General features: G+C 55.7%; 2 protein-coding genes across 2 annotated transcripts in view; both read right to left on the bottom strand.

Annotated features, from left to right (window-relative positions):
• Positions 1–27928, bottom strand: part of LOC126649888 (cyclic AMP-dependent transcription factor ATF-7) — a 56789-nt gene that overhangs the window by 4599 nt on the left and 24262 nt on the right. The window contains exons 3-11 of the mRNA XM_050334243.1: positions 14941–15037; positions 11937–12055; positions 9242–9376; positions 8594–8751; positions 6549–6648; positions 5442–5555; positions 4361–4507; positions 3350–3547; positions 1961–2069 (exon numbers count right to left, since the gene is read on the bottom strand). Coding sequence (XP_050190200.1) covers positions 1961–2069; positions 3350–3547; positions 4361–4507; positions 5442–5555; positions 6549–6648; positions 8594–8751; positions 9242–9376; positions 11937–12055; positions 14941–15037 — 1177 coding nt within the window. The remainder of the gene's footprint in view (positions 1–1960; positions 2070–3349; positions 3548–4360; positions 4508–5441; positions 5556–6548; positions 6649–8593; positions 8752–9241; positions 9377–11936; positions 12056–14940; positions 15038–27928) is intronic.
• The window catches only part of TMEM106C (transmembrane protein 106C), a 159788-nt gene that overhangs the window by 126608 nt on the left and 5252 nt on the right, over positions 1–27928 (bottom strand). The window lies entirely within an intron of this gene.

The raw sequence follows: 27928 nt of genomic DNA, 5'->3' as shown, positions 1-27928 counted from the left end.
ACCCCAAGCAGCTGTTTGGGCAAAAGCTGCCAAACACTGGAAATAAAAACTGATTGGAGGACTGGAAGCAAAGCTGCTTTGAGTTGGGATCTAACGACCCCCTCCCACCCCAGGACCTGCTGGCCCCAGTCCCTTGGGAGAAGCACCATGGAATCCTCCTGAATCCTGGCCAGGAAACCACAAAGTGCAGGCTGGACCTCGAGGAGGGTGGCACTGGCATAACCTTCCCCCTAATCAATGTGTTTCCTCGTTACAAGGAATTAACTTCCCCCCACGCCACCTCCTCTTCTCCAGGCTGAGGCTGAGCAGCCCCTTCCTCAACCTGCTGGGTGGGCATGGGGGATGTGAAACACAATCTCTTTGGCAGAGCCAAAAGCTGGGCTCTTTGGGGCATTTTTGATATCAATTACCTGGTTTGCTCTTTATTGTTCTCCAGGACATTAAAATCAACCAGGGACCCTCTGCTTGCTCCATTTCTTTTGGTAGCTTTGAAGCAGCATGACTGAGGGGATGGGGGCAAACAAAGGCAGAGTCCTTCTTCCCTGCTCTGTTCAGCTTCCAGAACTTGGGATTCTCTCCCCCAAGGAGCCCCCAGAACTCCTCACAGCAGGTTGGAGAACGGGCTTGGGGAAGGTTGAGCAGAGCAATGTAATCATCTGGTGTCCCAAAAATCAGGAGATTTACAAGATATTAAAAATAAACCTCCCAGGTGGACAGGAGGCAGCTGCAATTCCAGCAGGGAATCTGGGCCTTTGTAACAGGACCAGCCACAAATCTCAGTAATAAAAAAGGCAGAGGGGAGGGGGTGAACCTCATTTTTAGTATTCAGATGTGTCACGAATTCCTGTTATTGCAGCAGCCAGACTGGTGAGGAATAGTAACAGGAATTGTAAACTTTGGAAGTTAACGGGGGGAGGGAGAAAAAAATGAGGTCTCCTGTCTGGGTTCTGCAGGGCTGGGACACAGGGACATCACTCAGGCCCTGAGTCACTGCACTGAGTCACAATGAACGGGCTGGGCCAGACCCTTCCAGGACAACATTCCCAGAGAGGGATCAAGGGCCAACCTGCAATGACACTGGCTTTTTAAAATTTTTCGGGGTTTCCTTCCTTGGTATTTTCTGTTCCCCCTTCCCTTCTCTCCTCTCATCCATCCCTGCCTCTCCTCCTGTTATTCCAGGCAACACTAGAGGACTCCAGCGTCCTCCCAAAGCCTCACAGCTCCACAGCCTGCAACTGGTACTGCAGGCAGGGCAGAAGGACCCAGGATCGTGTTTAGCTCCAGGGTTGATTATAATGAAATAGGCAGCATTTAAAAAAAAAAAAAAAAAAAAGAAGGAAAGAAGATTAAAAAAAAGAGGCTTTTTTGCTTCCAAACCGAGCCAGTTTGATGGGAATTGCAGAGAATGAGCTATGGAGCCCTATGATGTCATTTATAGAGTCTGGCCTTTCCTGACTCTGCCTTTGCTCTGGAGCAGCAAGAGTTTTTAACTTCAAAGAGAATATCAAGTGCTTGGCACGTTGCCAGGGGCAGGGAGAGACTCCAGGGAGAAGCAGAGAGATGGATCTCTGTCCAGTATCCCCTCCCAGAGGCAGAGGGAGACACACACCTCCTTCCCTCCAAAGATCTTGTACACCAAAGTGCCAGTCTGGGGGTTCCTCCTCAGCAGAAGATGCCCTGAGGCACATGTGGCATTCTTGGGGTGCCCTGTGCAGGGCCAGGAGTTGGACTGGATGAGCCTTCTGGGCCCCTCCCAGCCCTGGGTGTTCTATATTCCACATGCCCTGTGCTCCCTTCCGTGTTTCTGTGACAACAGCTCTGCCCTGCCACTATCCAGCCACTGGAAGCTGAGGGGGCACAGATGGAGAGAAGAAATCCCTCCCTTCCTTTACAGCTTGTAATCCTGACCTGCTCAGACCCACTCAAAGGTAACAGGGACCAGCAGAAGCCCACCACTCACCCAGGTAGCCCTGTGTCTTCTTCTGCAGCGCCGTGACAGGACAGTCCTTGTGGGCCAGGAGCAGCTGCTTGAGCTGGGCCACCTCGTTCCTCAGCAGCGTCACTTCATTCTGATGGGGGCAAACACACCTGGGCATCACTCACAGCAGCCCCAGCTGCACCAGGATGTTCAGGGGTGTACCCTGCAAACTAATCTGAGACACCTCCGGCCCAAGAACACCCGGCAAAGTTCCTGGGTTTGAGGAATTTAAGGCATGGGTTGTAGAACCCTTGCTACGGTCACCTAACCCTGGGCAGAGCTTTTCCTGAGCCCTCCTGCCAGTGCCACCTGCCTGAGGGACACTCTAGAGGGGACACTGCAGCTTCTCTGTGCTCTCAGTACCTCTGCTGAGCTCCCATGAGCCAGGTCTGCTCCCCAAAAACCTGTACAGCAAATTATTCCTCTGAAACCTCTGTAGAAACAGCCGAAACCCAGACAATGGTAACCCAAAACTGCCCAGGGAAATAGTTTCTATAATTGTCTTGGGAAGAGGATAAAAATACCGTGGTCAGAGCTCCAGAAAAGATCCCAGTGCCAGAGTCACTGGCCCAGAATGGAGTCAAGCTCAGTCCTCACCTCTCAGTCAGTGCTGAGAACACTAACAGGGTTAGTTAACAGGGCCTTGAGGCACTGGGAGTGAAATCTGTATTTTCAGGTGTGCTGCACCTCTGGTTGGCATGCCAGAGTGCTGCCAAGAGCCAGGGAAACCCAGTTCTCCAGAGAAAAATCAGTCTGCAGAGCCTCCCTGCTCCCCTCTGCCGAGTCCAGTGTGCAGGGAAGGGAGCTGAGAGAGCTCTCCCTCACTCTGGAAAAAAAACCCAGCTGCTTCCCGAGGTTCCACGTGCTGCCTCCAAGCTTGGCAGCCAGAGGGCAGAGCCTTTCCAGGGGTGGCGGGGAGAGAAAGGAGTACTGAGGTGCTCTTTCCCCAGGGGCTGCTTTCCAACCCATCAGGATGGGAAGTCAGGAGTGAAATCTGGGCGGGGAGGCAGCAATCCTGCCCCGAGAGAGCAGCAATCCTGCCCTGGGGAGAGCAGCAATCCTGCCCCAGAGAGAGCAGCAATCCTGCCCCAGAGAGAGCAGCAATCCTGCCCCGGGGAGAGCAGCAATCCTGCCCCAGAGAGAGCAGCAATCCTGCCCCAGAGAGAGCAGCAATCCTGCCCCAAAGAGAGCAGCAATCCTGCCCCAGAGAGAGCAGCAATCCTGCCCCGGGAGAGCAGCAATCCTGCCCCGGGGAGAGCAGCAATCCTGTCCCGGGGAGAGCAGCACCCCGAGTGCCCGTGGGGCAGACGTTCCCTCCGGAGGGACGTTCCTCCCCAAGGGCTGCTCTCAGCCCCTGTTTTACATACTCACGCTCAGCTGGATGTTCTGGGTGGTGAGTTCCTCGGCTTTCTTCTCCAGGGAGGACACCCAGAGCTTGCGTTTCTGCCGGCAGCGGGAGGCGGCCGCCCGGTTGCGCTCCAGGAACCGCTGCCGGCGCTCGTCCGGATCCTCGTCCACCGTGCGCTTGCGGCGCCCGCCCGTGCTGGGGGTGGGCTGGGCGGGGGACACCTGGGGATGGGGCAGGTGGAAGACACTGAACAGCAGCTCTGGGGCAGCAGGTAGGACGCGGCGGTGCCACCACGGCTTGGCAGAGCAGAGGGCAGGGCTGGGAGAGCTCGATCCCGCTCGATCCCGCTGCTGCACCCGCTTGAGGTGCCACCTCCGTTTGGGGTCAGGAAGTCACGGAGCAAATGGCAGTTTCTGAGTGGGCAATCTGCTTAAAAAATTAATTTGGGTGAACTTTCCCTCAACAGCTTCAGCTAAACAAGCTCTTGGAGGTAAATGGTGCCAAAGGATTTTGTAAAGCTGCGTGTTTCCTGGTTTTATTTCGGGAGAACAAAGGAAAAGCCAGCGAGGGTTGATGGTGCTGCAGCCCCGGCTGCAAGGGGCAATTACACCCAGGGAGTGCAGCCACACTCCAGCACTCGCTGTCGGGCAGCATATGGATATTAAAACTTCTGGAAGCCCATCCAAGTGACGGAGCAGGTGGCGATCCTGATGGAAGGCTGGCATTTGGCTGGCTGGCAGGAGCCAGCGGAGCTGATTGCCTGAGAGGGGAGCGTTTAACCCCAGTAATTGAGCAGGGAGAAGAGAGGGAAACATTCTTTCCAAACTCCAGACCTCGTCAGGCAAATGAAAGCGGTGCTGGAGCTTCTGCCCGGTGGGCTGGGAGCGCGACAGTGCTGAAGCGGCACTGGAAAAACAAGGCTTTAACCCACTCTGTAAGGGAGGAAACTGCAGATTTCTTGCTCCTTCTCCAAGCCCAGGAACCCCCCAGCACCTCCAGCCCAGCCTCATGGGGCAGCAGCAGCAGCAGCAGACCTGTGGCTGAGCCGGGGAAGGGGCGTCGGGGTGCTGGACGAGGATCTGGCTCTGCTCCGGACGCGCCGTCACCATCGTGCTGGCTGAGCCCACCACCAGGTTGCTGCCGTTCAGCGAGGAGGAGGCCGTCAGGCTGGCCTTCAGCCTCTGTGGAAGGAGGAGAAGGGGCATCAGGGACCTGCTCTCTGTGCTGCCAAGGCTCTGAGCAACTCCTGTCACCCTGCTGGGAACGGGCCCTTCAGAGGCTGTGGCTGACTCGAGTCCAACCCAGAGCCATCACCATCTGGCCTGCCCGAAGAGAGAGCAGTGTCCAACCCAACGGACAGGTGTCACATCCCAAAATTGCTTCTGCCACTGGCACCCAAACCCCTCCCCAGCTGGCAGCCTCCATGGAAAGCCCAGGGACTGAACAGGCTGCAGAGCCCAAATGCTCCCAAGCACCCAGAGAGGGGTCCTGGGGGATGGAGAAGGACCCACACGTGTCTTGCAAGTCCTTTCTCTGAGCAGCCAGGCCAGCACGGTTGTTTTGTGCCTCAGATTATGATCTCTCTCCCCACCTGAGGCTCTGATGTGCCCCTGAGTCCTGCAGACCCTAAAACAGGAGTGGGGACAATAAGCTGGCAATTGTGAGCAGCACAGCGGGGAGAGGTGGGTGTGCAAACACCTGCCCGGCCAAAAAACTGGGGGTTTCAGAAAATCATGGAATCACTGAGGTGGGAAAAACCCTCTGAGATCACTGAGTCCTGGTACTGCTGAGCCATGTCCCCAGGTGCCACATCCACCAGCTTTGCTTCCCCCCTGTGCACACCCAGCCTGAGCCATGAGGAGCCACGAGAGGAAAGTTCCTCTTGTAAACTCTCAGTTAATGTGTTTGACATGAGAACCATGACCAGGATCTCCTGAGTTACAGCCCAAACCTATCCTCCCTTGGCTTTACCTTCCTCAATCCCACCTCCATCCCATCTTCCTGAAGGCTGTGGGGGAAAAGCCTCCAACTGGGAGTTGCTTGTGGAGGTGGTGGTGGTGAAGGCTGAGGGGCAAGGACAACACCGTGACCGTGACCCCCCTTCCCAACACTCACCATTTTGGCTTCGGAGTGCACTGGGAGTCCTGACGGGGAAATGGACCCGCTGCTGTTGATGGGAGGCCCAGGAATCCCGGGAATGTTCGGCACCATGGACATCGGCCGAGCCAGCTGTGGGGGAGGGAGAGACACGCGGGTTGGGAAGTGGAGGTGCTTTGGCTCCGTGGAGCAGCTCGGCAGCAACTCCCTGACCAAGCACATCCATAAATCCTGACAAACGTTTAACTGCGGCCATCCGTTATTCCTGCTGTCACTGAGGGCCACCAGCCACGTTGGTGGCCACGGAGGCTGTTCCAGAATCACCCAAACAAACCAGCCCAGCACGGAGCACAGGGAGGGGGGAAGCTCCTGGTTCCATCGCAAAGCTGCCACAACACCCAAAGGGGAGGTCACAGCGTCCCCTCCTGAGCTTTCTCCCTCAGCAAAGGGAGGGAAAACCAGAATTTGGACATGTTTATAAGCCCCTTGGGTGGTAAAACACTGCAAATTGGGAGGGGAAGGGGTGAGGATGCTCCCATGCCCACAGGCCATGACTAAAGGTGTACCTGAGGCAGTTGTGCACTCAAAGCCTCAAGGACATGCCCAGCAGGACAGACAGGATTCCCAGGGCTGGGAATCAGGAGCTGGAGAGCTCAGAGGGCACACTCAACACCCAGATCTGCACTCTCTGTGCTCAGAAGCCCAGCCCGAGGCCGGTATGGTCGTTCCCTTGGCCAGCACACACCAACATGTTCCCTGCAAGCTCCGATGGTTTCAGTGCAGGCACGCTGTTCCAAATGGAAGCAGCTAATCAGGGATCCTGCAGCTCCCAGCCCCGGATCGATGGTGTGAGCCATCTGTCCGGGCACGGATTTGCTTTTTTTGTTTTTTTTCCCCAAACTTATTGCCCTCTAGTGTGATCCACATGTTATTGCTGCTCCCTCCTCCTCCTCCTCCTCCTCCTCCTCCTCCTCCTCCTCCTCCTCCAGTCTTATCTCGCGCAGAGGGGGAGAGAGAGAGGTTTTAATGTTTATGAAACGCTGAGTTGCCTGCGTGTGTTTGGCAGGGGGAAAGGCCCGTCCCCTCCTCCACACACACGGGGGCTGTGCTGGAAGCTTCTCTCACCGATATGACAGAAGGCATCTGGACGGGGGGGCCGGGGAGCACGGGCACGGTCTGGCCGTTGGCGAGCTGCACGACGAGCGGGAGGGAACCTGTGGGAGACCTGGAGAAACAAAACAACAACCGGAGCTCTCGTGGATCGTTCCGGGTTTACGATGTGCCGGCAGCCCCGGGAAGCTCAAGGGGCAGCGGTGGTTGGTGGATTTGGGCTCATTCGCCCATTTCTGTCCGCTGCTGAGCTCCCACGAGGGGGTTTTGGAAGGATTCGGCTTCCCATTAACAAGTTGACTCCAGAGAAAAGCCCCTAAACACAGGGTGGATGCTGGGTTGGCTTGTGGTTCCACAGGGAGATGGGAACTGGGAGATGGGACATCCCAGCTCGCTGCAGGCTGGGGAGGAGGTGACTGTGCTGGAGCCTAATTGTGACAAATCAAAAATACCAGGAACTATTTCTCTTGTAGATGTTTCTACAGTGAGAGGCAGGGATAAACCCCAAGCAGGGACATTCACTCTGCCTCCATCCCACCACAAACCCCACTGTGCTCCAGCTCCAAGCGTCCCGACTCAGCCTTTCCATGAGAGCAGAGGAAGAGCCAGAGCTGCTCCAGACGATGGGGAGAGGAAGGAAACCATCCCTGCCCCAGGGGCTGATCTCCTCCTCCTCCTCCTCCTCCTCCTCCTCCTCCTCCTCCAGCCATGTCAGTGCTGCGGGGAACCAAGTGGAGGCAGAGCCGAGCTGGGAGCCCGGCTTTGCGGGAGGGAGAGTAAAATAAATCTGCTGCTGCCTCCTCTGCCAAGCCCAGGGAAGGGGCTGGAGGAGGCTGGGCTGCCTGGGATCCTGGGAGGAGGCTGTGCTGGCACGGTGGGAGGAGCAGGGGACGTGGGTCAGAGGGGGAAGTTCATCCTGCCAATAACTCAGGCTGGAATTTTTAAGGCCGCCTTGGGAACGCGAACGCTCGACTCTCCGTCATTTCTATTGGGCATCCCAAATCCTCCAGGCTGCTTTGGAAATCCCAGCCTAACCAGGCGAGTTGCAGGGAGGTCACAGCCTCCCCTCCATCTCTGTCATGCTGACACCAGCCCCACCACCTTGGCAGTGGCCCTAATGAAGGGACCCTTGTTACCACTGCAGCCCCACCTCTCTCTCCAGGTGGGATTTGGGCTGCACAGAGCACAGCAAATCACACTAAAGTCTGACCTACTGGACACAGTTCTGAACAGCCCTAGAGTCTCTGCCTGGGAGGCAGAGGGGCTACAGTGTCCTGTAGCTACCCCCAGGACAACCACTTAACCCCTTCACGCCTCAAGACAGCACTTAAAACTTTCCACCAGGCCGCCTGGATTGATGGTGCCAGAGGGTCAAAGGAAAACACACATAAAACTGTGAAGTGACAGCCCCAAAATACAGAGCGGGCTGGTTAACACAGCCCTGACCAGGGGCGATCGGGGAGGAGAAGCAGGAGCATCCAGGGCCATGGAGCAGGAGCATCCTGACACCAAACAGACAGGGGGGCTAAGCATGCATCTCCCAGGGGCTCAGTAATGTGCTCCCTCCATCCTCAGGCTCCTTCCTTTATGTGCGGGGCCGGAGGAGCCAGAACCTCCATCCCGGTTGTTCCAGGGCAAACAGAAGCAGGTCATTGGCTGTGCCAGTGAGCAAACAGCCCCCCAAGGCAGGGCTGGCTGGGCACAGGAGGTGACACTTGAGAGGCAACAGCTGTCTGGGAAAATCCCTCAGCCGTTACAGCTCCAGACAATTCCGCAGCGCCGGCTCTGCCCGCGCCCGGCGCCGGCAGCCAGCGCCGTGTCGGCGTGTTCGTGTTCAGGGAGCGTTTTCATCCCTCCCCACAGTGAGTTTTGCCTCGTTTCGTTACTCCAGGACAATTAGTTCCCGTTGCCTGCACTCCCATCCCATCCTGCTGCCGCAGACAGTGCCCAGAGAGGCCCTTATGCCCACGCAGCGGCAGCGGGGCTGGCGGCACCGCCGTGGGTCTGGCGCTCAGGGAACTCATTCAGGGAGTAATTCCTGCCCCCTGCTCCGTACTCACCCCAGCTGTCTGTTGGAGGGGGGGGCCTGGGTGATGACAGAGGTGGGGGATGGCAGTGTGGGGTGCAGGGGGTCGTAGCCCAGGTGCAGGGGCAGCGAGCCGGGGCGCACGATGGTGGGAGTGGGCGTGGAGAGGATGACGGGCTTGGAGGGGATCTCCTGGAAGGGAAAACAGAAAACAGGGGACACGCTGTTAATTATCAGTTAATTACCACAGGGCTGGTTCTTCCTCTCTGGGGAAAATTCAGGCACTTTTGTCACAAAACCCCAGGATGTAAGGGAGCACCTCTGCCAAAGACACGTATCTGGTGTCAGTGCAGGGAGTGGGGCACAGGAATTCATACCCCAAATAATCCCCCTCTCTGAATCCCCACCTTATTCAGGTGGTGAAAGTGTCACCTGGACTAACCTGCTCCAAATCCCCACCACCCAGGACACAGGGAAGAGCAAGGCTTTGTGCATCAGCCAAACCCACCGGGAGCCTTCAGGGCAGCGTTTTAGTGAAAACCAGCTTTTCTCTTTCCTCTCTCAAACGGAGGGAAATCAGGCCTCAAAGAGCCCAAATCAGGCCTGGGCAGCCCCACGCGGAGAAACAAGCTTGTTCCCACCCGGAAAAGGGGCACCACCACCTTGTGCTGGGGAGCCCCACCTTCTCCTTGTGCTGGGGTGACCGTGGGTGGGACACGGGGCTGTCTGGTGGGGACGAGTCCACCTCCACCGGCTCCTCCTCCTTGATCTTGATCTCCGGAGTGGAGGGCAGGGACATGTCCAGGGCTCCGGCGCTCTGCGGGGAAAACCAGCCACGGATTGAAAGGACAATTAGCTCATATTGTTCGTGAAACGTTCGGCTGCTCCCAGAGGAAGAGCTCCGGCTCCGAGCTCTTGCCAAATTATTATTATTTATTTGTGGTGAAGCAGCATCTGGGAGCCCGAGGCAGGAGAGCGGTGCCGGCCTCGGCCAAAGGGAGATGGAGGCCCAGGAACGACTGTCAGCCCCAGATGGCACCAGTTTGTGGGTTCTCAGCAACACACACGAGTTTTCCATGGCTTATTTTTATATAATTTTTTTTTTTTTTAATAAAAGGGCTCTGCTAAGGAGGACAGGTACCAAAGCCAAATGCCTGCGAGTTACAGGAGGCACTTCCATTCACAGAAGAGCTGTAAAGCATTGTATAAATCAGCCTGAATTATTTTATTACCCGATTATCAAAAGCAAACAAAGAGCCATGCAAGTTATTAAATATCTATGAGCGCCCCATTAAAATAAAACCCAACCATATGCCTGAACCTGGCGATTTGCCACCACCCTGGGATCCAGCAGTGCCACGTGCCCCAGTTGAACCACTTAACGACTTGCTGGGGCTGCAGAAAGGGACAGGGTGACAACAAGGTGGGGGGGACAGCTTAACTGAAGGGCCACCTGTCCCCTTCCCAGACCTGGAGGGAGAGAAGAACCAGGAGAAGATGGTGCATGGAGCGGTGGAGGAGAGAGACAGGGATGGAGGATGCGGCACCAAATCACCCGGTCCCTCCTCCCATCGGGGTAGGAGAAACTGTCCCTAAATCAGCCCTGACAGTTGTTTGTCCAGCCTGTTCTCCCTCCCTTCACCGTCCATCCCCACGCTCCCCTTTGCTGGCTGGAAGTCCATCCTGGCATCTCCCCTAAACCCCCTCCTGCCGCACTCTGAGTCCTCTCAGGGGAGGGAAAACTGCAGCAAAAGGGTAAATCCGGGCACCTAGGGATGGTTGAGAGTGAGGTGAGGCTCCAGCCCCTCTGCTTGGGGGTGTTTTAGAGCACGGTGAGGCTCCAGCCTCTCTGCCCTTCCCGGATTTCCCAGGGAGGCTTTGCTTGCAGGAGGTGCAGTAACCATTTACCTGCCCTCTTCAAGCAGAGATGCTGCTCTGGGAATCACAAAGGAGCAGGGATTAACATTCAGGGAAGTTTCAAACCACTTAAAGTGCCTCCAGGGAAGCTCCCGCTGTGCCTGTGTTTTTAATTAACAGTGCTGGTGTGAGACCACCCTTGGAACCGGAGGACAGACACAACTGGATGCTGGAAGAGCCTTGGAATGGCAGCTCCAGCCAGGTCAGGGCAGTGACCAACCAGCTGGGCACGGGACCTGCCTGGGCAGGGGGGTTTTGAAGGGATAACGCTTCCCGACACCATCCCAAGCTTCCCGAGCCCCCTCCGCAGGAATATTCAGACTGCAGCCACCCCAAAGCAAAACCCAGGAGAGCAGCCCTGGGCTGGAGAGGCGGCTGGGAGGCCGCAGAGCCCAGGAGCTGGGTGGTCTCCCTGCCCAGACCGGGCTGCTCGGCATTTCCCCTGCGAAACCCCAGCGGCGTCGGCTCCTTCTCCCGGCAGCCGCTGCCAGAACAAAGGGCAGGAGGCTCCGGAGCTCGGAGCAGCCCCCGCCGCATACCAATGAGAGAGATCAATTTCGGTTTAAAGAGCCTGTTATTGGGGGAGCGGGGTGGAAGCCAGGTTTCAGTTTTAATTCTGAATTCCTCCGTTCCCCATCTCGGGAAGATTTACGCGGCTCCGCTCCCGCAGTTTATTTCCGAGCAGCGCCGCTGACTGCGAGCGTATGTACGGACATACATCAATTTAGTAAATGTATGTGCCAGGCTGAGAGCCCGGCACGCATCTGCTGCTGCTCGGATTCGGTAAAGGGAGGGGAGGGTGGAGGAGGGGGGGGGGGAAATGTCCTTAATTAGCTGCTTTCTGATGAGATCCCGTTGTCCTTCAGACCCTCGCGCTCCCGAGGCTGCAGGGGCAGCCTGGATCGATGGCACTTTGCAGAGGGAGCTCTTTGTTAGGAAAAGCTTCCCCTCCTCCATGGAGCCCCTCTCTCTCTGTTTCCATGCACCAGACGCCCTGGAAATGCCAAAGGCACCGGCTGGGCCTGGTCCCTTCCCTGTGACTGCACCACCATTTCGGATCTCGACCCCCAAGGAGGCTCTGAACGAGATTTTGCTCAGATCCCGTCCTGTCCTTCCCTGCAGCTCCTTCCCAAAAGTGTGAGGCATTTTGGGTACTACCCCCCCCTCGTGGTGTTTTTTTTTTTTTCCCTCCTTCTTTTCTCGAAGTGAAAAGCCAAAGGAATAATAAACCATTAAATCCGTTCTCTGCAGGGCTCAGATCGCAGGATAACCAGCCAAAGTCACCCGAGTTACAAAAATAAAGCCCCCCACACGGCAGCAAATTAAACCTGAGAACAACTCAGTTACCCCAGGGCATATGCCTTTCATCAGAGCAGCTCCTGCCCCCCAGTCCCTCGTGGCTCCCCCCTCCCAGTTTGCTCCCAGTACAGTTTTATGGCAGCGTGGCCTTCGCCTCTTGCCTTTTTCTCATCATCCTCAGCAGCTTTCTTGAACTCGTGCTCGAAGGAACTCGCCAGCTCATTGAAGAGTCCCACCTCCTCACAGTTCTTCAGGAACCGAGTCGGGGTCGGAGTCTGATCTGGTTGGGGTAAGAACACCAAGAACTGGGTCAAAGAGAGACCAGAAAATGCATTTCACCCACCTGGGTCCTTCTCTGGAGAGCCCTGGGGAACGTGGCTTCTGCTTTGTGGAAGTCTGGCAGCTCTGCCACTGAGGTGTGTGTCACAAGTGACAATCAGAACGGGACAATCATTTCTTGTTGGTTTTGTTTCTCTGGTGTTTAAAGAATTAACCATTGGAGAGAGAGGGACTGCAGGGATTTCTGTGAATTCCAGGCTGTGGGTTGTGTCCTGCCCCTCCCACGCCAAGGTTTCACTTGTCCTCAGCTGGACAAGGAGGGAAAATCTCCCTGAAACAGCAGATCTTAAAAACATGGAGTGATGAGAGGGTAAAGCAGCTGATGGGAGCAGCTCCACGGCCGGGCAGAGTCCTCACAACCACCACTGTCCACAGCCATCCCTCTGGGGCTGTTCTCCACCACATTAACACGTTGAGTCATGATCTCTCTGGCCATCACCCAGGCCATAAAAGCAGAAGGAAAACTCCCTGTTTTCAGCCAGCCTCCCGTTCCCGAGTGCCGGCAGGTCAGGAGTCCTGGAGCCTCGCACGAGCACGTCACACCCAAAGGATCCATCTGGCAGAAAACCACCAGGATTTTCACACACAAAGGGCATCCCTGGGATAGTCTGGCCTGACCTGCATTAAACACCAGCTGCCTGGTGCTCCCGGTTCCAGCACAGCACCTGAAGTGTCTGTGGAAGACGTGCCCCATGATTCCACACCGGGCAGGGTGGAGCCTCCCCCATCCTTTGAGAATGGACTCCAGCAATTCTTTTCCCTGCTGTTGTGGAACTACACTTCATTTCCAGCCTGACTCCAAACCCTCCCCACTGGGTTTGTCACTAAAGCAAAGGCCCCCTTTGGGCACCTTTCGCTTTCCCCCCCAAAGTCCCAATTCATAAACCAAGGAACTTTGTCAGCTAAAGCTCTCGGCAGGAGGTTGTTTTTGCAGGGATTTATCAGCTCCCAGGGCTCTTTTCAGACCATTCCCTGTTTAGCAATGTCCTCCTGAGCTGCACACGCCAGCTCCAGGCACAGATCTCCAGCAGCTTCTACGGAGCACAAACAAAGCCGTGGAACCTCTCCGGTCCTGCCCTTCCCCAATCCGTACCTCAGGAATTGCAGCAGCTCCTGTCTCACCCCAGAAGTTCCCATATAAATGACTCTGCTGCTGGCAGCTGTAACCAGCCCAGAGAACAATTCTTTACGACCCTCCTTAGCTCAGCCACGGCGCCTCAGCCAGACACGCACCGGGTCCTGCTCCTGCCACACGGCTGCTGCCCTGGGCTCGGCACGGAGCAGGAGGGAAGGAGGGAGCAAGAAAACCCAGAGACAAAATGGTGGTTTAAAAAAAAAAAAACAAACCCAGGACAGAAGGAATGTCAGGCAATAACGGCCTGGATCTCACTGCTCAAAGGCAGCAGGGTTTATAGCCCTCACACCCCCTCCTGCAGCTCTGGCAGCAGGGAGAGCCTGTGTTAGACAGGCTGGTCCTGCCCTGGCCGTGGTTAAATTGGTTTAGAGTATATTTTTTGCTGTTGTTTAGCTCAGAGCAACCCCCTGAGCATCAGCCCTGGGGGAGCTGGAAGAGGAGACCAGACCTTGTTCCTTGTGCTAAAGCTGAAGTGTTTCATCCCCTCAATGTTTACACGAGAGAGGAATCATCGGCTCTGGGAGCTGTGAGGATGAGGGGTGTCATGTGGGATTTTGGGGTATCCTGTGGGATTTTGGCTGGGCATGGTGCCAGGCCCCCCCGCCATCCCCACCTGCCCAATCTGCCCCCTAAACTGATCCAGTAGCACCGACCCTCCCGCTGTGCTCCCTGTTTGGAAAGGTCTGAACTCAAGCAAAGGTGACCCTTAGAAATCTGAGCTTCTGTCAGCTTCTGCCCCAACTCCTTGCCATCAGCTCCCATTAGCCTGATCCCATTTGGAATGAATTCTCCCTCTGGGAGAGCCCTCCCCCTGGGAGCAGCACCCTGCCCTTCCAGCACAGGCTGTGTGAGCTCTCTTCCCATCCCATCCACAGCAACAATTCACTCGAATCCTTTCAGAAACCAACTGAATTCCCATTTCAGCACTGGATTTGGGCTGGAGACAAACCATGAAAAGGCTGCCAGGCTGCTGCAGCATCTTTGTTTCCCTTTATGAACTTTGAAGGCTTCAGGAAGCATTTTCCCTCTCCCTGCTTTCATCAACGTCCTTTTCACCCAGCAGCAACACAGACCTCTCGCACGACGCTTTGAGCAGCCCCCAAACGGGGCGGGAGGGACTCTGGAACCTGCCAGGAGCTGCTGCCAGACAACAATCTGTGGGGTTTGGTTTTTTTTTCCCCCCCAGTTTTGTAAAGGCTGCTTTGACCATGTGCTGTCAGAGCTCCTCACTGGGGCTCTGCAAAATGCCATCTCGGCAGAGCCAGTGCACCTGATGGGGCTTTAATTTATTAACTGCAGCCTAAAAGCTCAGGAAAATTGACACCTGGGCTGAGAGGGGAAGCTGCTTTGTCAGGTTTGGTTCATCGTCCTCAAAGCACATGAAGAAACGTGAAAGACCTTCTGGCCATAAATCCTCCAGCCTTAATAAAAAGGGCGAGAGCTAAAAAAAAAATAATTAAAAAAAAAAAACCCAACCCAAACCTCACAAAACCTGATACCACCATAAAAAAAGAAAAAGAAAAAAAAAAAGAAACTTGGAAGCCTCTGGCTTTCCTTTCCCCCTGATTAAATGCAGATCACAGGAGGTTTTATGGGCGGCAGAGCCGTTTTTGCAGTGCATCTGGTCCCTGGCATCAATCTTTGCCGTCAGGCCCCGCGACCGCGGCGCTGGGCGCTGGCCGGGCACATACCTGCGATGATGACGGAGTCGGTGCGAGCGGGGCCGAATTTCAATGTCATCTCATGCTTGTGTTTATGAACCGCCAGGTGGTCCTCGTTTGTGAACCTCTGAAATGAAACAATTTAGAGAAATGGCGAATAAATGCGTTTTGGTGTTTTACGGGTCCGTCCTGCGGCGGGGCTGGGGGGGGGTGGTGGAGGAGGATGGAGGGGCTGTAACGCGATCGCTGCTGAGGGCTCGGGGCTGGGGAAAGGGGTGTGTGAACAGGGGGTTCAAAATGAAAAGCCATTAACGAGGTTTCTGGGGGAAGGGATGGGGGGTAGCTATTTTTTAATAATCCAGGTTTTTAAGCGACGCGGCGGCTGCAGATGATGGGAATGCGGATCTGCGCTGCTGGGCAACATCCCCGCTTTACTGCCGGCTGATGGAGCGGGGAATTAGGTGCTATTGGGGGCCAGGCAACTTTTTTGGGATGGTGTGAGGCAGCACACGGGTGATTCGGGCCGTGGGTTTATGGGGCAGGACGGAGCGGCCGCCTGCGGAGCTGGGGGAACATCTCATCCTCCACCAAAATTCCACCTGCAGGGACAACTGGAGGACAAAACCCCACCTTTCCGGGAGGGTTTTAGTGAGGATCAAAATCCCCCTTTAAGGCTTTAGGGTGGTGGGGGCTTCACGCCCGGGCTGGGTGCGCGGGGCCGGCGCCGAAACCCAGACAAAGGGACGAAGGGCTGCGCCAGCCCCACGCGCCGGGATGAGGGAAAGGGGAGGGGGGAGAGGCAGGGACGGGGTTAAAGCAAATAACCATAAACCCCGAGGATGGATTGCGTCTCTCCTAATAGACTGCGACAAACGGCGGCCGAGGGCACGGCGCGGCCGTACCGCAGGATTTTTATGCATCCAGCAGCATCGGGCTGCTTCTAGAAAACGCTGCAGCAGCACCAGCAGCAGCAGCAGCGGCAGCAGCAGCGCGTTCCTGCCCTTTTCCCCTTCCTTTCCTCCCTCTTTAAACCACCCAAAACCCCAACCCACCCAAAGCCACCTGTTCCCGTGAACCCGCTCAGGCGTGACACCCTTTTCCGACGCTTATTTATGGCTCTGTTGCTTTAGGGAGTAAATCTGAGTTTTTCCAGGCTGGAAGCAGCCACGGCACCTTCCCAGGGGGGACATGAGTGCAGGCAGGGGGATGGTCCCTTAGAGGCAGGGGACCCCAAGACACGGGGTCCATCCACACACACAGACCGTCCACGTTCCCCTCAGGCGCAAGAACAAGGGGGTTACGTAAGGTGTCCTTCAAAATGCTGGATCAGAAGGTGCTTTTTTTGGTGGTGACTCGTAATTCGGGCTCAAATTAAAAGAAATTAAGAGCTGGTGGGAGAAAACCAAAGAGGTTCTCGCCCGTGTAACTCCAGGCACACGCGTTCCGGCTTTCCCAGCCTCCGCTCCCAGGACCCCCCTCTGTAACTAACCCTTAAATAAACCTGAAATCAAATTTCTCAACGGTCTGGCCTAAAACACGCCTGGTTCTGGGCTTCCTTCCTCCCCGCAGCTTCCGATCCCTCCAGCTCGGCTCCAGCCGGCACCGGGAGCGCTTTCCAAGGAGCATCACGAATCCCGGCGACACCAAAACGTCCCCGAACAAAGGAAGAGCGAGCGAAGCGTCGCCTTCGCCGACCGAGACGGAATCCACGGCACTGGGAAGCACTGGAAGAGGGGCCCGGGGAGGGAAGGGGCACCCACACTTTGCCACGGTTTTGGCCCCAAAGCCCCAGGTTTTTATGGGATTCGACTGCCGGTCCCGCTCGCCCCCGGTGCCGGTGTTGGCGGAGGGGAAATGGGTGGGTTGGGGTGAACCGAGGGAAATAAATCAGGGTTTTGTGCGGAGCAGAGGGTTTGGGATGAATATTTAGCAGGCAGGCGGCCGCTGGGTAGCGGTTGTCGGAAATACTGAGCACCAGAGGCAGGGGGAAATAAAAGGAAAAAGGAGAAAATTCCCGCTTCTCCCGCTCAGTTTTCTGCTAAAGAAATGGGATTTTTAGGTCAAAGAGGGAAGCAGCAAGAGGTGTGGAATATGGTCGTGTCTCTCCCCGCCAGCCCCAGCCCCACATTCCAGCCCAGCCTCGCTAGCACCGGGTTTATTTTAATCTTTCATTTTGCTTCATCGCAGGATTTTTTTTTTCCCCCTCATTTCTTTTTTTTTTTTTTCCTTCTTCTTCTCAGGCACTTTTCGTGCGTTCCGTGCGCGTTACAGCTCTATTTAACATCTTTATGTGGGCTCACAGCTCGGGAGCTCTCTCTTTCCCTGCACAGAAACGCTCACAGACACAATATATCTTTCTCCACACATTTCCAAACGCCGAAACCCAGAGGCTGAGTCTGGCACTTGGGTTCTAAATCATGTCATTTTACACAGAGAGGGGAAGCGGGGGGGGTGGTGGTGGGGTGGGGAATGAGGGGGGAAAGAGGGGGAAGAGTAGGGAAAAAAATGGAATGAGTTAAAGCCACAGCACCAGCTTTAATATTTAATCTCCTTCCATCAGCAGCTGACATACAGCAGGGTTATTTCAGCTGCTATTTTGCGGGTGTCGGAATTAAAAAGAAGATGTTGGCTGTAAAGTCTTCGGGGTGAGGGACAGGCACGGGGCTGACAATGCCACCTCGGTGCTGCCAAGCGGCCCCATGAGCGCCCACGGCCCTTCAGGGCTGCAGGAAAAAGGGTGGAAGTGCCTCCTGCTGCCCCGAGTTTGGCTCTTCCCTCCCACCCCAGGGCCCTGCGGCTGCGTTCGGGGTTTGGGTGACACGGGGTTTGTTCACCCGAGACTGTCGCAGCTCTTTGGAGCCAAGGGCTCCGAGGCAGCTCCGCATTCGTTACCCAACAGGCTGTGACAGCTCCGTGGATAAATGTGCTCATTTGAAAATCCTTATTTAATGGGAGACAATGCTTCCAGCTGGACCAACTAACGCGCCGTCTCTGTCGGCGCGAGAGCCGGGGAATAAACGCGGTGGGCTGAAGCCTGGATCTTCAGGCAGGAGAGATTTTTCCATCAGTTCAACAAGCACAACACGAGGAACAAGGGGTTGCTCTGGGTTTTTCCTCTTTTTGCAGAGCCTACGGCTGCTTTGGTGCAAAGGGAGGGTGAGGCGAGTGCCGAGCGGGGCCGTGCAGGAGCCACTGGCAGCTCCAGCTCTGGTTGGTTTTTAACCTTGACAGTCCTGTTCAGGGAACATCAACCCCAGCCATGCACCCAAAATTCCATGTAATAAAGAGCAGCAGCACAGACTGTTCCACAGGCACACGGGTGTGCAAAGGAGCCGTTCCCAGTCAGACAGCACCAGCCCCGGGACAGCCTCTGATGGCTGGAAGGGGTGAGGAGCCAAACCTGCCCTCCCCACAGGGAGCTGCTCCCACATTAACCCCAGCACAGCTGGAGTCTGCCCACGGATGCCACGGCACTGCCCTGACACGGCTGAGACACCTGGATACACGGAAACAAAAGGGAACAGCAGGTGTCTGCACTGCAGTGCGGGAGGGAAATGATGCACTGAGTGCTCGGCGCGGATAAGCTGAGCTCAAAGCCACCGGCTTTAAAGGGAGCCACCACGGGTTTCATTTCCAAAATTCACCTGGTCCCTGTGCTCCCTACAGCCACTGGCCAGGCCAAGGGGCTGGGCATGTCCTGGGGTCTGCCTGGCACACCTTAGGTGAGGGGCAGGACACCCACGGAGCCGTGAGGAGAGCAAAGCCCAGGCCCTGGGGGGCTGCTGGACCTCCTGCCCACATCCCAGCCCACCCAGCACACCCTCCCCACTCTCCTGGCTGCGGCAGCCCCCTCTACCCACGCCCCATCCATCCATCCACCCATCTCGCCGTGACAGGGCTCCGATGGATTTCCAGGCTGCGGAGACGTTCCCCGCTCGCTCGGCACAAGTGCAGAGTAACTAATGCGGGGTCAGGGGTGCCCCCGGGGCCGGGGGCCCCCAGGTCGGCCGTTCCACAGTGAGTGATGTGACCCCCGGTCCTGGCACGGATCCGGGCTCCATCTCACCCATTTCCCATCTGAGCCATGACAGGGATAATTCCCTCCCTTGCGGAGAGGCTGCACGGATTAATTCACTAATGTGCATAAAGTGCCCCGATTCGGGAGTGATTCATAGATTTAGAGGCCGGGGGGACCATTCCAATTATCTGCCCGGGGCCCACGTGAGTCCCCCGGCTGGGCCCATTTCCATGGGAAAGGAGGTGTCGGGACAAGGAGGGAATGCCGCAAAGACTCGTTGCTTTGAGAGAACGCGACAACGGCGCGGACAAATTGTCTGATTTTCACACTTACAGGAGACGACAGGCAAAGATTTGGGAGCTGTGTCCTCCTGGAGGGTCCCCGCTGGCCCAGCTTCCAGAAGAGCTCGGAGCCCCCCCCCAGTTGCTCCCAGCTGGAAGCTCGTGGTTGTTTTTGATGGCAGCCACAAGTCCCGGCAGCAGCCGAGGTCACCGAGCGCTTCTGGAAGGCCGGCTCCAGTGGCGGCATCCTCCTGCTAGAGAAGGGATGACAAGCACCTCCCGAGCCTGGAGGAGGATGAAGGAGAAGGAGCAAAGGTTTAGAAGGATCAGCTCAAAAAAAAAAACCAAACGGACCATGAATTGCACTCGGAGGTGCTCGCAGAGCTCAGCTCCTGCTCGGCACAGAGGGGCTGCAGCAGGGGCTCCACACCGGGGTCCTTTGACACCAGGATCGTTTCCCACAGCCCGGGGGGACACAGGAAAAGCTGGAGGAGGGGGAAGCAACCCCAGCCGGTCGGATCCTGCTCCTCACCGCTGCAAAACACTGGAGCACTGAGCACCCCGTGTCCTTCCCAAGTCACAGCCAGCAGGAAAAGCCTATTCCTGCTCCCTCAGTGGAAATCAGGAAGGTTCCAGTTGGTTCAATCCCTCAGGAAGGAGCTCGGGTGCATTTTGTGCCTTTTCCCCTCTCTACAGATCCCCCTGCAACTAAAACAGCAGCGAGATTAAACCTCGAGATGTTGTTTTTGGTGCTAGAGACTCCATAGAGCCTGTGGCTCTTCCTTTCCCTTTAAAAACCCCGTTCCCTCCTGCCCTGTGATTGATTCCTGGTCTTTCCTTGTGTTAAAAAAAAAAGGGAAGAATTAAAATAATAATAATCACAAACTTGGGCCTGCTCTGGGCAGGGTGAGGAATCCCCAGCCCAAAAGCCCAATAGACCCAAACTGTTTGGGATAAACCACCAAAACTGGGCTTTTTAACCTTTTTACTTTTTGCTCAGAGATTTTTTTTTTAGCTAATTTTTTTTTTTTCAGGATACTCAGGTTGCTCCACAAACTTCCCTGCAATTTAAACAAAGAGTTAAAGCAGTTTGTGGAGCCCATCCCACCCCATCCCCGTCCCAATCCTCCTTGGCCACAAGGGCAGAGCATTTAACTGGGAGTAGGTAAATAATTTAATTTACATTTCTATAGCTTCACTTATCCCAAAGGGCTTCTCATGCACATGCCCCTCCTGGAATGCAGGTGTTTGGGTATGGGGGGGGAGGCAGGAACCATCTGGCTGCAGCACTGAGTACGTGAGGAGCCAAGGACATCCGGGGCAAACTCCTTCAGAAACTCCGGATTCCACTTTCCTTTCTGTCCTTTAATTTTAATAAAAGCCTCCCAGGGCAGACCCAGCTTCTCCCTCCTCCACAGCGCTCCAGAGAGGAGCATCAGCACAGCTGGGTGCAGACACAACCGCCACTGAGCAGAGCAGTCAGAGCTGGCACAATCAGTGCCAGGAAGGGGTTTATCCCGGTGGGATTTAACCCCAGGCTGGCCACCATTCCCCATCAAACCCAAGGAATCCCTCTGCAGAACTGCACTCCCAAGGACCCTGATCCAACATTCCCCCCTTTGGGAAAGGGTCACACGGAAGAAAGGAGTAAAGGGTGGGTTATGGAGCACCTGGGAGGGAAACAGCCCCGTGGTCTGCCCTGAGCACACCTGGTGGTCTCCTTTGGGATGGCCACTGGAATTACAGCTGAAATACCCCTGGAGTGCTGGAATTACAGCCTAAACCTTGGGATGCAAACCTAGGATGAGAAAACCAGGCTCCTAAATCACCACTACGTGAGAGCAGGGAGGTTTTCCTAAGACACTGAGACCCTCCTGCTCTGCTCTGCTCCAGGAGGATGGACTCCTCTCGGAGTTCTGCTCTCCCAAGCTCTCCATCCACAGCCATCAGCTGCTCCATCCCATCAGGGATGGACACCCTGTGGGGTGCCTGTGCTCTTGGCAGCTCCATCCCACCGGAGCAGATCCCCACGGCCCAGGGCTGCAGTGGCACAAAGCCTGCGGCGCGCTGGATCCTGGGAATGCACCGGTTATCGCCTTCCACACGGTGGAGCATTTTCAGCCCTGTTTCGATCCGAGTGAAGGTGATTAAAATCCATGTATTAATTACCGCTGCCACAGGAGTTAAGGGGAGAGGCCCAGTGGTAATTAACGGGGTGAGCGAGGGGGTGGAGCTGCGCAGCGTCAGCGGCTCCACAGCCTGTGCCGACGGATCCGCGCCGGCCCCATGGGAACCCCCCGATCGCTGCGATGTGGATGTGAATCATTATTACATCCCCGGCTCGAATCCCAGCAGCGCCACAGCTTTTCAGTGTGACCTTGGGCGAGCCATCAATCCTCCCCTTACCCACCAGACAGAGCCAATAAAAAGGGAAAAGGCTCCATCCTTCACGGGGGCGTTCGGAGCGGGAGCGCCCGGGCGCAGCACCGGAGCCGCGCGAGCAGCACTGCAGAAAGAATCAAATCCATTAACAAAGGCAATTACAGCCGCCTTTCCCTGCCCGTATTTCAAGTGCCAGTGATTCATTGGGAGCTCGGCAGCTCTTCCCGGCACAGGAGGTTGGGAATAGGGAGCAGGGAGAAGGGGCAGGGAGCTGAGGCTGAGTGGAATTCCTGCCCTGTTTGGGCTGAGTGGAATTCCTGCCCTGCCTTACGGCCCGGTCGAGCAGTTTGGGAAGTTGTGCAGCATTGTGGGAAGGAAAGGGTAAATTATGCGGCTGCTGGTTGGTTTTTGGGGGGCCCTGCCCTCGTGGAGAGATAACCCCTGAGCCCCTGGGGCTGCTGGTAGAGAAGAAAGGGTAAAAAAGGAGAAAAAATAAAATCAAATCGCCCCCAAGCTTTCAGCTCTACCACAGAAACCCAACTGGGTCCTGCCGTCCCCTGCAGCCTCTGCTGCTCACCCACTGCCACCCTCCTGCCCTGCCCTGAACACCCAACAGCTCCTGAAGGAACAATCCAGGAGCTTTTTCCAAAGCCTCCTTCCCCGGCAAACAGGCGGCACGGGCGGCGAGCTCCTCGCACCGAGGAGGATTTATAGAGTGCAGAGAAAAGAATAACAGGAAACTCCGTCTCTGCACGGCCGAGAAACAGGAATGGATGTGTAAAAATAATTAAATGCGAACTGGAGCCGATTAATTTGCCGGCAGGGCTGCGGATCCGTGCTCTGGGAGGCTGCACCGGGATCTGAAAACGCCTCTGGACGGTGGCCAAGGCCGTCAGTGCCGCACGGCGAGGAGAGGCTTTGGCAGCAGGTGCCGGAGAGCGCGTGGGATGAGCCGCTCCGGCTCTCCCGCTCCCTGCCAGGCCATCCTTCCCATCCCAGAGCTCGGTGGGAACACTCAGGGGGGACAGGGGACAGCAGAGCCCTGGAGCCCACATGGCCCCCACCCCTGGTGATGCTCCACCAGAGACCCGAAGCGGGGAGGCGAAGGGAAACCGAGCGGTTCGAGCCGGCAGAACGGAGCCAAAACCTGGATTTGGATGTTTCTCGGGATCCCCAGTGCTGTGTGTCAGGATAAGGGATGTGGATGGGTCCCAGGCAGTGCTGTGGGGAGCAGCTGCGCCCACATGGCACCTCTTCTCTGTATTTACCCCGGGAAGAGTCCAAGACTCTGCTCCCAACAGCTCCAATCCAACCCCCCTCGCGGCCATTTCCAACTCGAATTCCCCAGGGCTGGTGGAGGGCAGGTTCAATTTGGTCTCACCGAGGGGTCTGGTGGCTGTCCCCTCTGGAAGACACTTCACATCACCCTCTCCACTCACCATTGTTTCAGGGCTATCAGAAAAATGATCCTAAAACAAAAGTCAGCTCCAATGGAAACGGGCTCTTCCCGTGGCTGGAAGAGTCGTCGTGACTCAGCCTTGACCTTCAAACGCCACCACAATCCCACAGAGGATGCCACGGGCCCCATTCAGGTTTTTAAGGCCCTGGAATGGTGATTTCCTTCAATTCATTGCAATATTGGGAATGTGCCCACCCGTTCACGCTGTGCGAGCCTCTGCTGATGGTTTTATCGCCTGGAAAAGGGTTTTTTTTTTTTAATGGATCTCTCCTGGGGAAGCTCCAGCAGGAGCAGCAGCAGCCTGGGAAGGGCAGCAGGTCAAATCCAAACAGAATTCAAACGACTCAGAGGTTTGGGGTTTGTCCCCTTTCCCAAATGGTGGCATTGAGGGAACAAGCTCCATCTGGGCTGCCCAGGGAAGCTCCAGCCCTGGAAGTGTCCAGGGTCAGGTTGAACAGGGCTGGGAGCAACCTGGGATAGTGGAAGGTGTGGAATGAGTCTCGCCCTGGCATCCCTCCCCATCCATCCCTCTTTATGGAGCTCCCAGAGCACCATTTCCCTCACGATTAACCCACTCTGCAGCTCCATCTTCTTCATTTCCACGAGCCCTTAAAGCACCAACAGTTTCCCAGCAACGACCTCCTCAATCAGCGCACGAAACGTCATTTTTGTGCCTCTCCACACCTTTCCCTGGAGATTTTTGGCCAGCCTGCAGTGCCCTTTCCTCTCTCCCTGGCCCTGCTTCCCACATGTGGATGCAAACCTGATTCCTATATTTCCGAGCCGGCGCACTGCGGTAATTAAGCTTTTAAAAGGAGATAGGCAGCAGCAGCAGCAGAAAAAAAAAAAGAAAAAAAAAAAGGCATTTGCCTCTTTTTGCCTCTCGGAAGAGCCACCTGTTTTATCGGAACAGGTGGATTTATGGGCACATTAACGCCGTGCTGCTGCTCCCACCCTGATGAGGTTCTCAGTGACCCTCTTCTCCCTGGAGATTTACGATTTCTCAGAGCAGACTATTGCGGAGGGGTTTGACTCCCAGCTCTCTGCCCGACTCCATCCTGCAGCCAGAGTGCTGGGAGAGCTCCTGGATCCCTTTTTTCCCCCTTTCCCAAATCATCTGCAGTCCTACAACTGCATTGTTTTTCAGAAGGTGCCAAGTTTTCCCAGTGAGGGGGGTCAGGTTTGTGGGGGAAAGGGAAAGGTTCCTTGCCCTTGTCCTGTTCTTTTCCATCCCAGGAGCTGGGAGGTTTTAGCCCCTTCTCCAGGGTTAGGGTTTGAGGATCAGGCTCGAGGAGCACATTAACATGGAGCTGGTCCGTGCACCCAACTGACCCCACAAAATCCCCAGCAAAACCCTCCCCGAGGCTGGAGCCTCCCACCTGCTCTTTGCATCGGCCCTGGACTCACCTCCTGCCTCATCCAAACCCTTTCCCATCACCTCCCACCTGCAGCCCTTAATAAAATCAAGTGGATAAACTCTTTTAGGTTCAAGGAAAATCAGAGGAGCCGGAGCCCGGCTGCTTTCCCAGCATCTTCCCCCACAGCCCTGCGAGGTGATGATTCAGTGATGTGGAAATGCACAGCCAAGGTCACCAAAATCCCATCCTTAGGGTCTAAACTGTTTTTTTTTTTTCCACCCACATTCCTGGCTGCAGGTAATAAAATCTCACACCGTCGGTCGGAGCAAAACGCATTTAAATTTTCCTCTGCAGCTTTACAAACGTCGGGGGTTTGCAGCAAACACCACCCGAGCCTCGTACAAGGGAGGCAAGCGAATGCAGAGGCACAGACTGGTTTTAGCACCGAATCCCTGTGCAGGAATTGCCTCCCCCGGCTGCAGAGCCACAGGCTCGGGTGAATTCCCGAGCTGTGGTGCAGGGAGAGCTCACATGGGAGTCCTTGGCACTGCAGGGCACTGGGAAGGGCATTGGGAAGGGCATTGGGAAGGGTTCCCTCTCGAATGCTCAGCACTGGGAAGGTCACTGGGAACTGCTCACCCCCCCACCCCGTCCAAAGCCCACACTAAGGGGGTTTGAGCAGCGAAGGGTGATGCTCTGAATTCCTGACAATTCTTCTAGTGACCATAAAACCCTCCCTGTCTGTCCCATCCTTCCCCTGTGAACCCACATCCCTGCCTAAACCCCGCCTAAACCCAGCCCCCGGCACAGCCAGAGCCCCGCCAGACATTCACCGTTTATAAATAACCCCAAGTCAAGCAGCCAAAATTCTGTAAGTGCCCCAAAGGCGATTCAAGATCCTCCCCTGATTGAAGGGGTTTTGTTCGGCGGAGCTCGCTGCTGAGATCCATTTACAGCTCGCTGTGCGCTGCTGCTGCAAAGCTCCCCCACCCCAGCCCCTACTCACACAATTCTTTATTGTCTACATGTTTACTCCCAGGGGGAATTTTAGGACTTTAATGTTTTTATTGTTTTAATCCGCCATATAAAAAAGAAAAAGAAAAAAAAAAAGGAAAGAAAAAAAAGAATCACGCGAGCACAACAGCTGGTCCAAGAGCTCGGAAGCGGCGGTGCTTAAGCAGGTGTTAAAACACACACACGATGCGACGCTCTCCGCCCGAGATTTAAGGAGGTTTGAGAGGGGTGGGATGTGCCCTGAGCCGAGCTCTGCCTCTCCTACACCGAGTTTTGCTCTCCTGCAACGCACTCAGAACCTAAATTCAACCCGACAGAACCACTAACCCGGGGAAGGGGCGAGTTCTGGACACGCGGGGGAGACGCCTGTGCCTTGCCCTGCTCTCTGTTCTTTATGCACAGAGAAGAAAAAGCCCAAAAGGTGCTTTTTTCACCCCCCAACTCCCAGCCCTTTGTGCAGCAGCATCTCCAGCCTGGCAGCAGGGTAATGTGGGGTTGGCCCAGCGCATCCATCCAGCCCCTCTCCAACCTCCCCTGGCACAGGAGCTGCTAAAGAACTGTATTTATTGGGCTTGAACAGCTCGACCCCGAGGAGGGTTCTCACACAAAGGAGCACAGACTGAGCGGGGGGGAGGGAGTGTGAGCCCAAAAACCCCAAAAGCGTAAAAAACGCACAACTAAAAATCCCACACCTCTCTAGAAATGCAGATATTGTGGTTTAAAGGTGGTTTTCTACCCTGCTCTCCAGCAAGGAGGTGTCGGGGGGGCTTCTCCTCCCTGACCCCAAGCACTCAATGCACAGTGTCTCCTGTTTGCCTGTGTTCCAGTATCCCCAGTATTCCCAGTATTCCCGCTACCAGGGCCGGGAGAGCTGCATGGATCGCCCGGCTGCCGCAGAGGGGCGAAGCATCCTTGGGAGAAAAAGGGAGGATTTCAGCTGCGAGAGTCGTGTGGAGCTGCAAAGCTCCCCGTGTCTCTGCAAAGCTCAGACCGGGCTGAGACCCCAACAGGGCTCAGGAAAACAACCCCCTCTCCCCTCCCCGGTTTATTTGGGTACTGAAATAACACCACAACACTGCGGGGGGAGGTCCCAAAGACCTCCGTGCAGGGCTGAGCCAAAGGGAAACCTTGCTGGTCCTTCTTGCTGCTGCTGGGGAAAGGGATGAAGAGTCCCAGGCAGAGTCCCCCCCCGACCCTGCTTATTTTTTCTGCCCTTCAGTGACAACTTGGCTGGATTTTATACAAGGAGTTCACAGAAAATCCTGCAAGCTCAGGCACCTTTTGGGGAGTTGGATATATCCTTTTCTTTTCCATCCTTACCCCTGCTCTGATTCTGGTTCTGGGATACTCATGACACCGATAACGAGGCCTCTGTCAAAGCTGTGCTCTGAGGAACAAGTGATTTGTTCTTGCAGTAAAATATAAAGGATTTATAATTGTCTCAGAGTAGCAGGCAGGGAGCAAGTGAGGCTTCAAAACCAAACAGCCTTGATTTCAAAATACTGGTTTTAACATAAGGAAATATTGTACTGGCCAAGAAAACACCCAGAAGATGAAAAGAGGGAAGAAAAGCTCAAACCTGAGCATTTCATAGAACCTTTGGGTGCACATTAAGACCCCTCTCAGGCTTCCTAAGCAACCTCCTGGCAGCCCAGTTTGCATTTCTGCAGGTGTGAGGGTGCACAGAGGGAGAACAGCCCCCTTGGAACAGTAAACCCCAAGTAAAACCCTGAGTAATGCCTGTGTATCCAGGGGCACCTGCCCAGCCCTGTGTGGGGAGGGGGCTGGAGCTGCTGTCCTGCATCCAGAGAAGGGGATGCTCCTCCCATGGCATCAGCCAGCCCAGCAGGGGTGGGGGCTGCAGCCAAGAGCTCCTGTCCATACAAACACACGTGCAGATGCACATATATGGCTGTTTACGTAGGGCCATGTCCTGGCATCCAGTCCCTCTCTCTATATATATTTATAGCTGCTGAGTCTGCAAGTCCCCCTCGGGGAGCAGATGGCTCCACAGCCCAGCTTCCCTGGAAAAGGGGCCCGATGCCCTGTGGCTCAGCGCCCTTCCCCGAATCCAGGAAGGTTAATCCATGTTTGAAGGGGCTCTGAGGAAGCCCCCTGAGTCCCCATGAGCTGGCAGGGTGGGTCCTTCTGGGAGATCAGAACCCGCCATCCTGCTGCGTTTTGGGCGCAGTTTGTGACCGGTCGGAGAATCCTCTGGGGCACGAGGTGCTCCAAGAGGGCAATGGGCTCTGTTATTGGCTCTTCTACTGCATGTGGAACAGGTTCCCTGGTGGGTGAACCTCTTGGGTTCACTGTTGCTGCCCCCACAGCCTCCCTTTTCACCCCAAAAGGAGCAGCTGTGCCAGTGAAGGGCCCGGGGGCAGCGCGGCTGCCGCGGCTCTGCGGCACAGCTCAGCCTCCGCCTGCTGTTCCGGGACACGACCCGCATTAAAGCTGCCTCTGCATATTTTAAAGGTGTGATTAGGGATTCTGCATGCTCTCACAG

This window comes from Myiozetetes cayanensis, unplaced genomic scaffold (genome assembly GCF_022539395.1).
Source record: "Myiozetetes cayanensis isolate MyiCay16 unplaced genomic scaffold, myiCay2020 scf51, whole genome shotgun sequence".
NCBI classification, from domain to species: Eukaryota; Metazoa; Chordata; class Aves; order Passeriformes; family Tyrannidae; genus Myiozetetes; species Myiozetetes cayanensis.
This window is presented reverse-complemented; position numbering and strand designations above follow the sequence as displayed.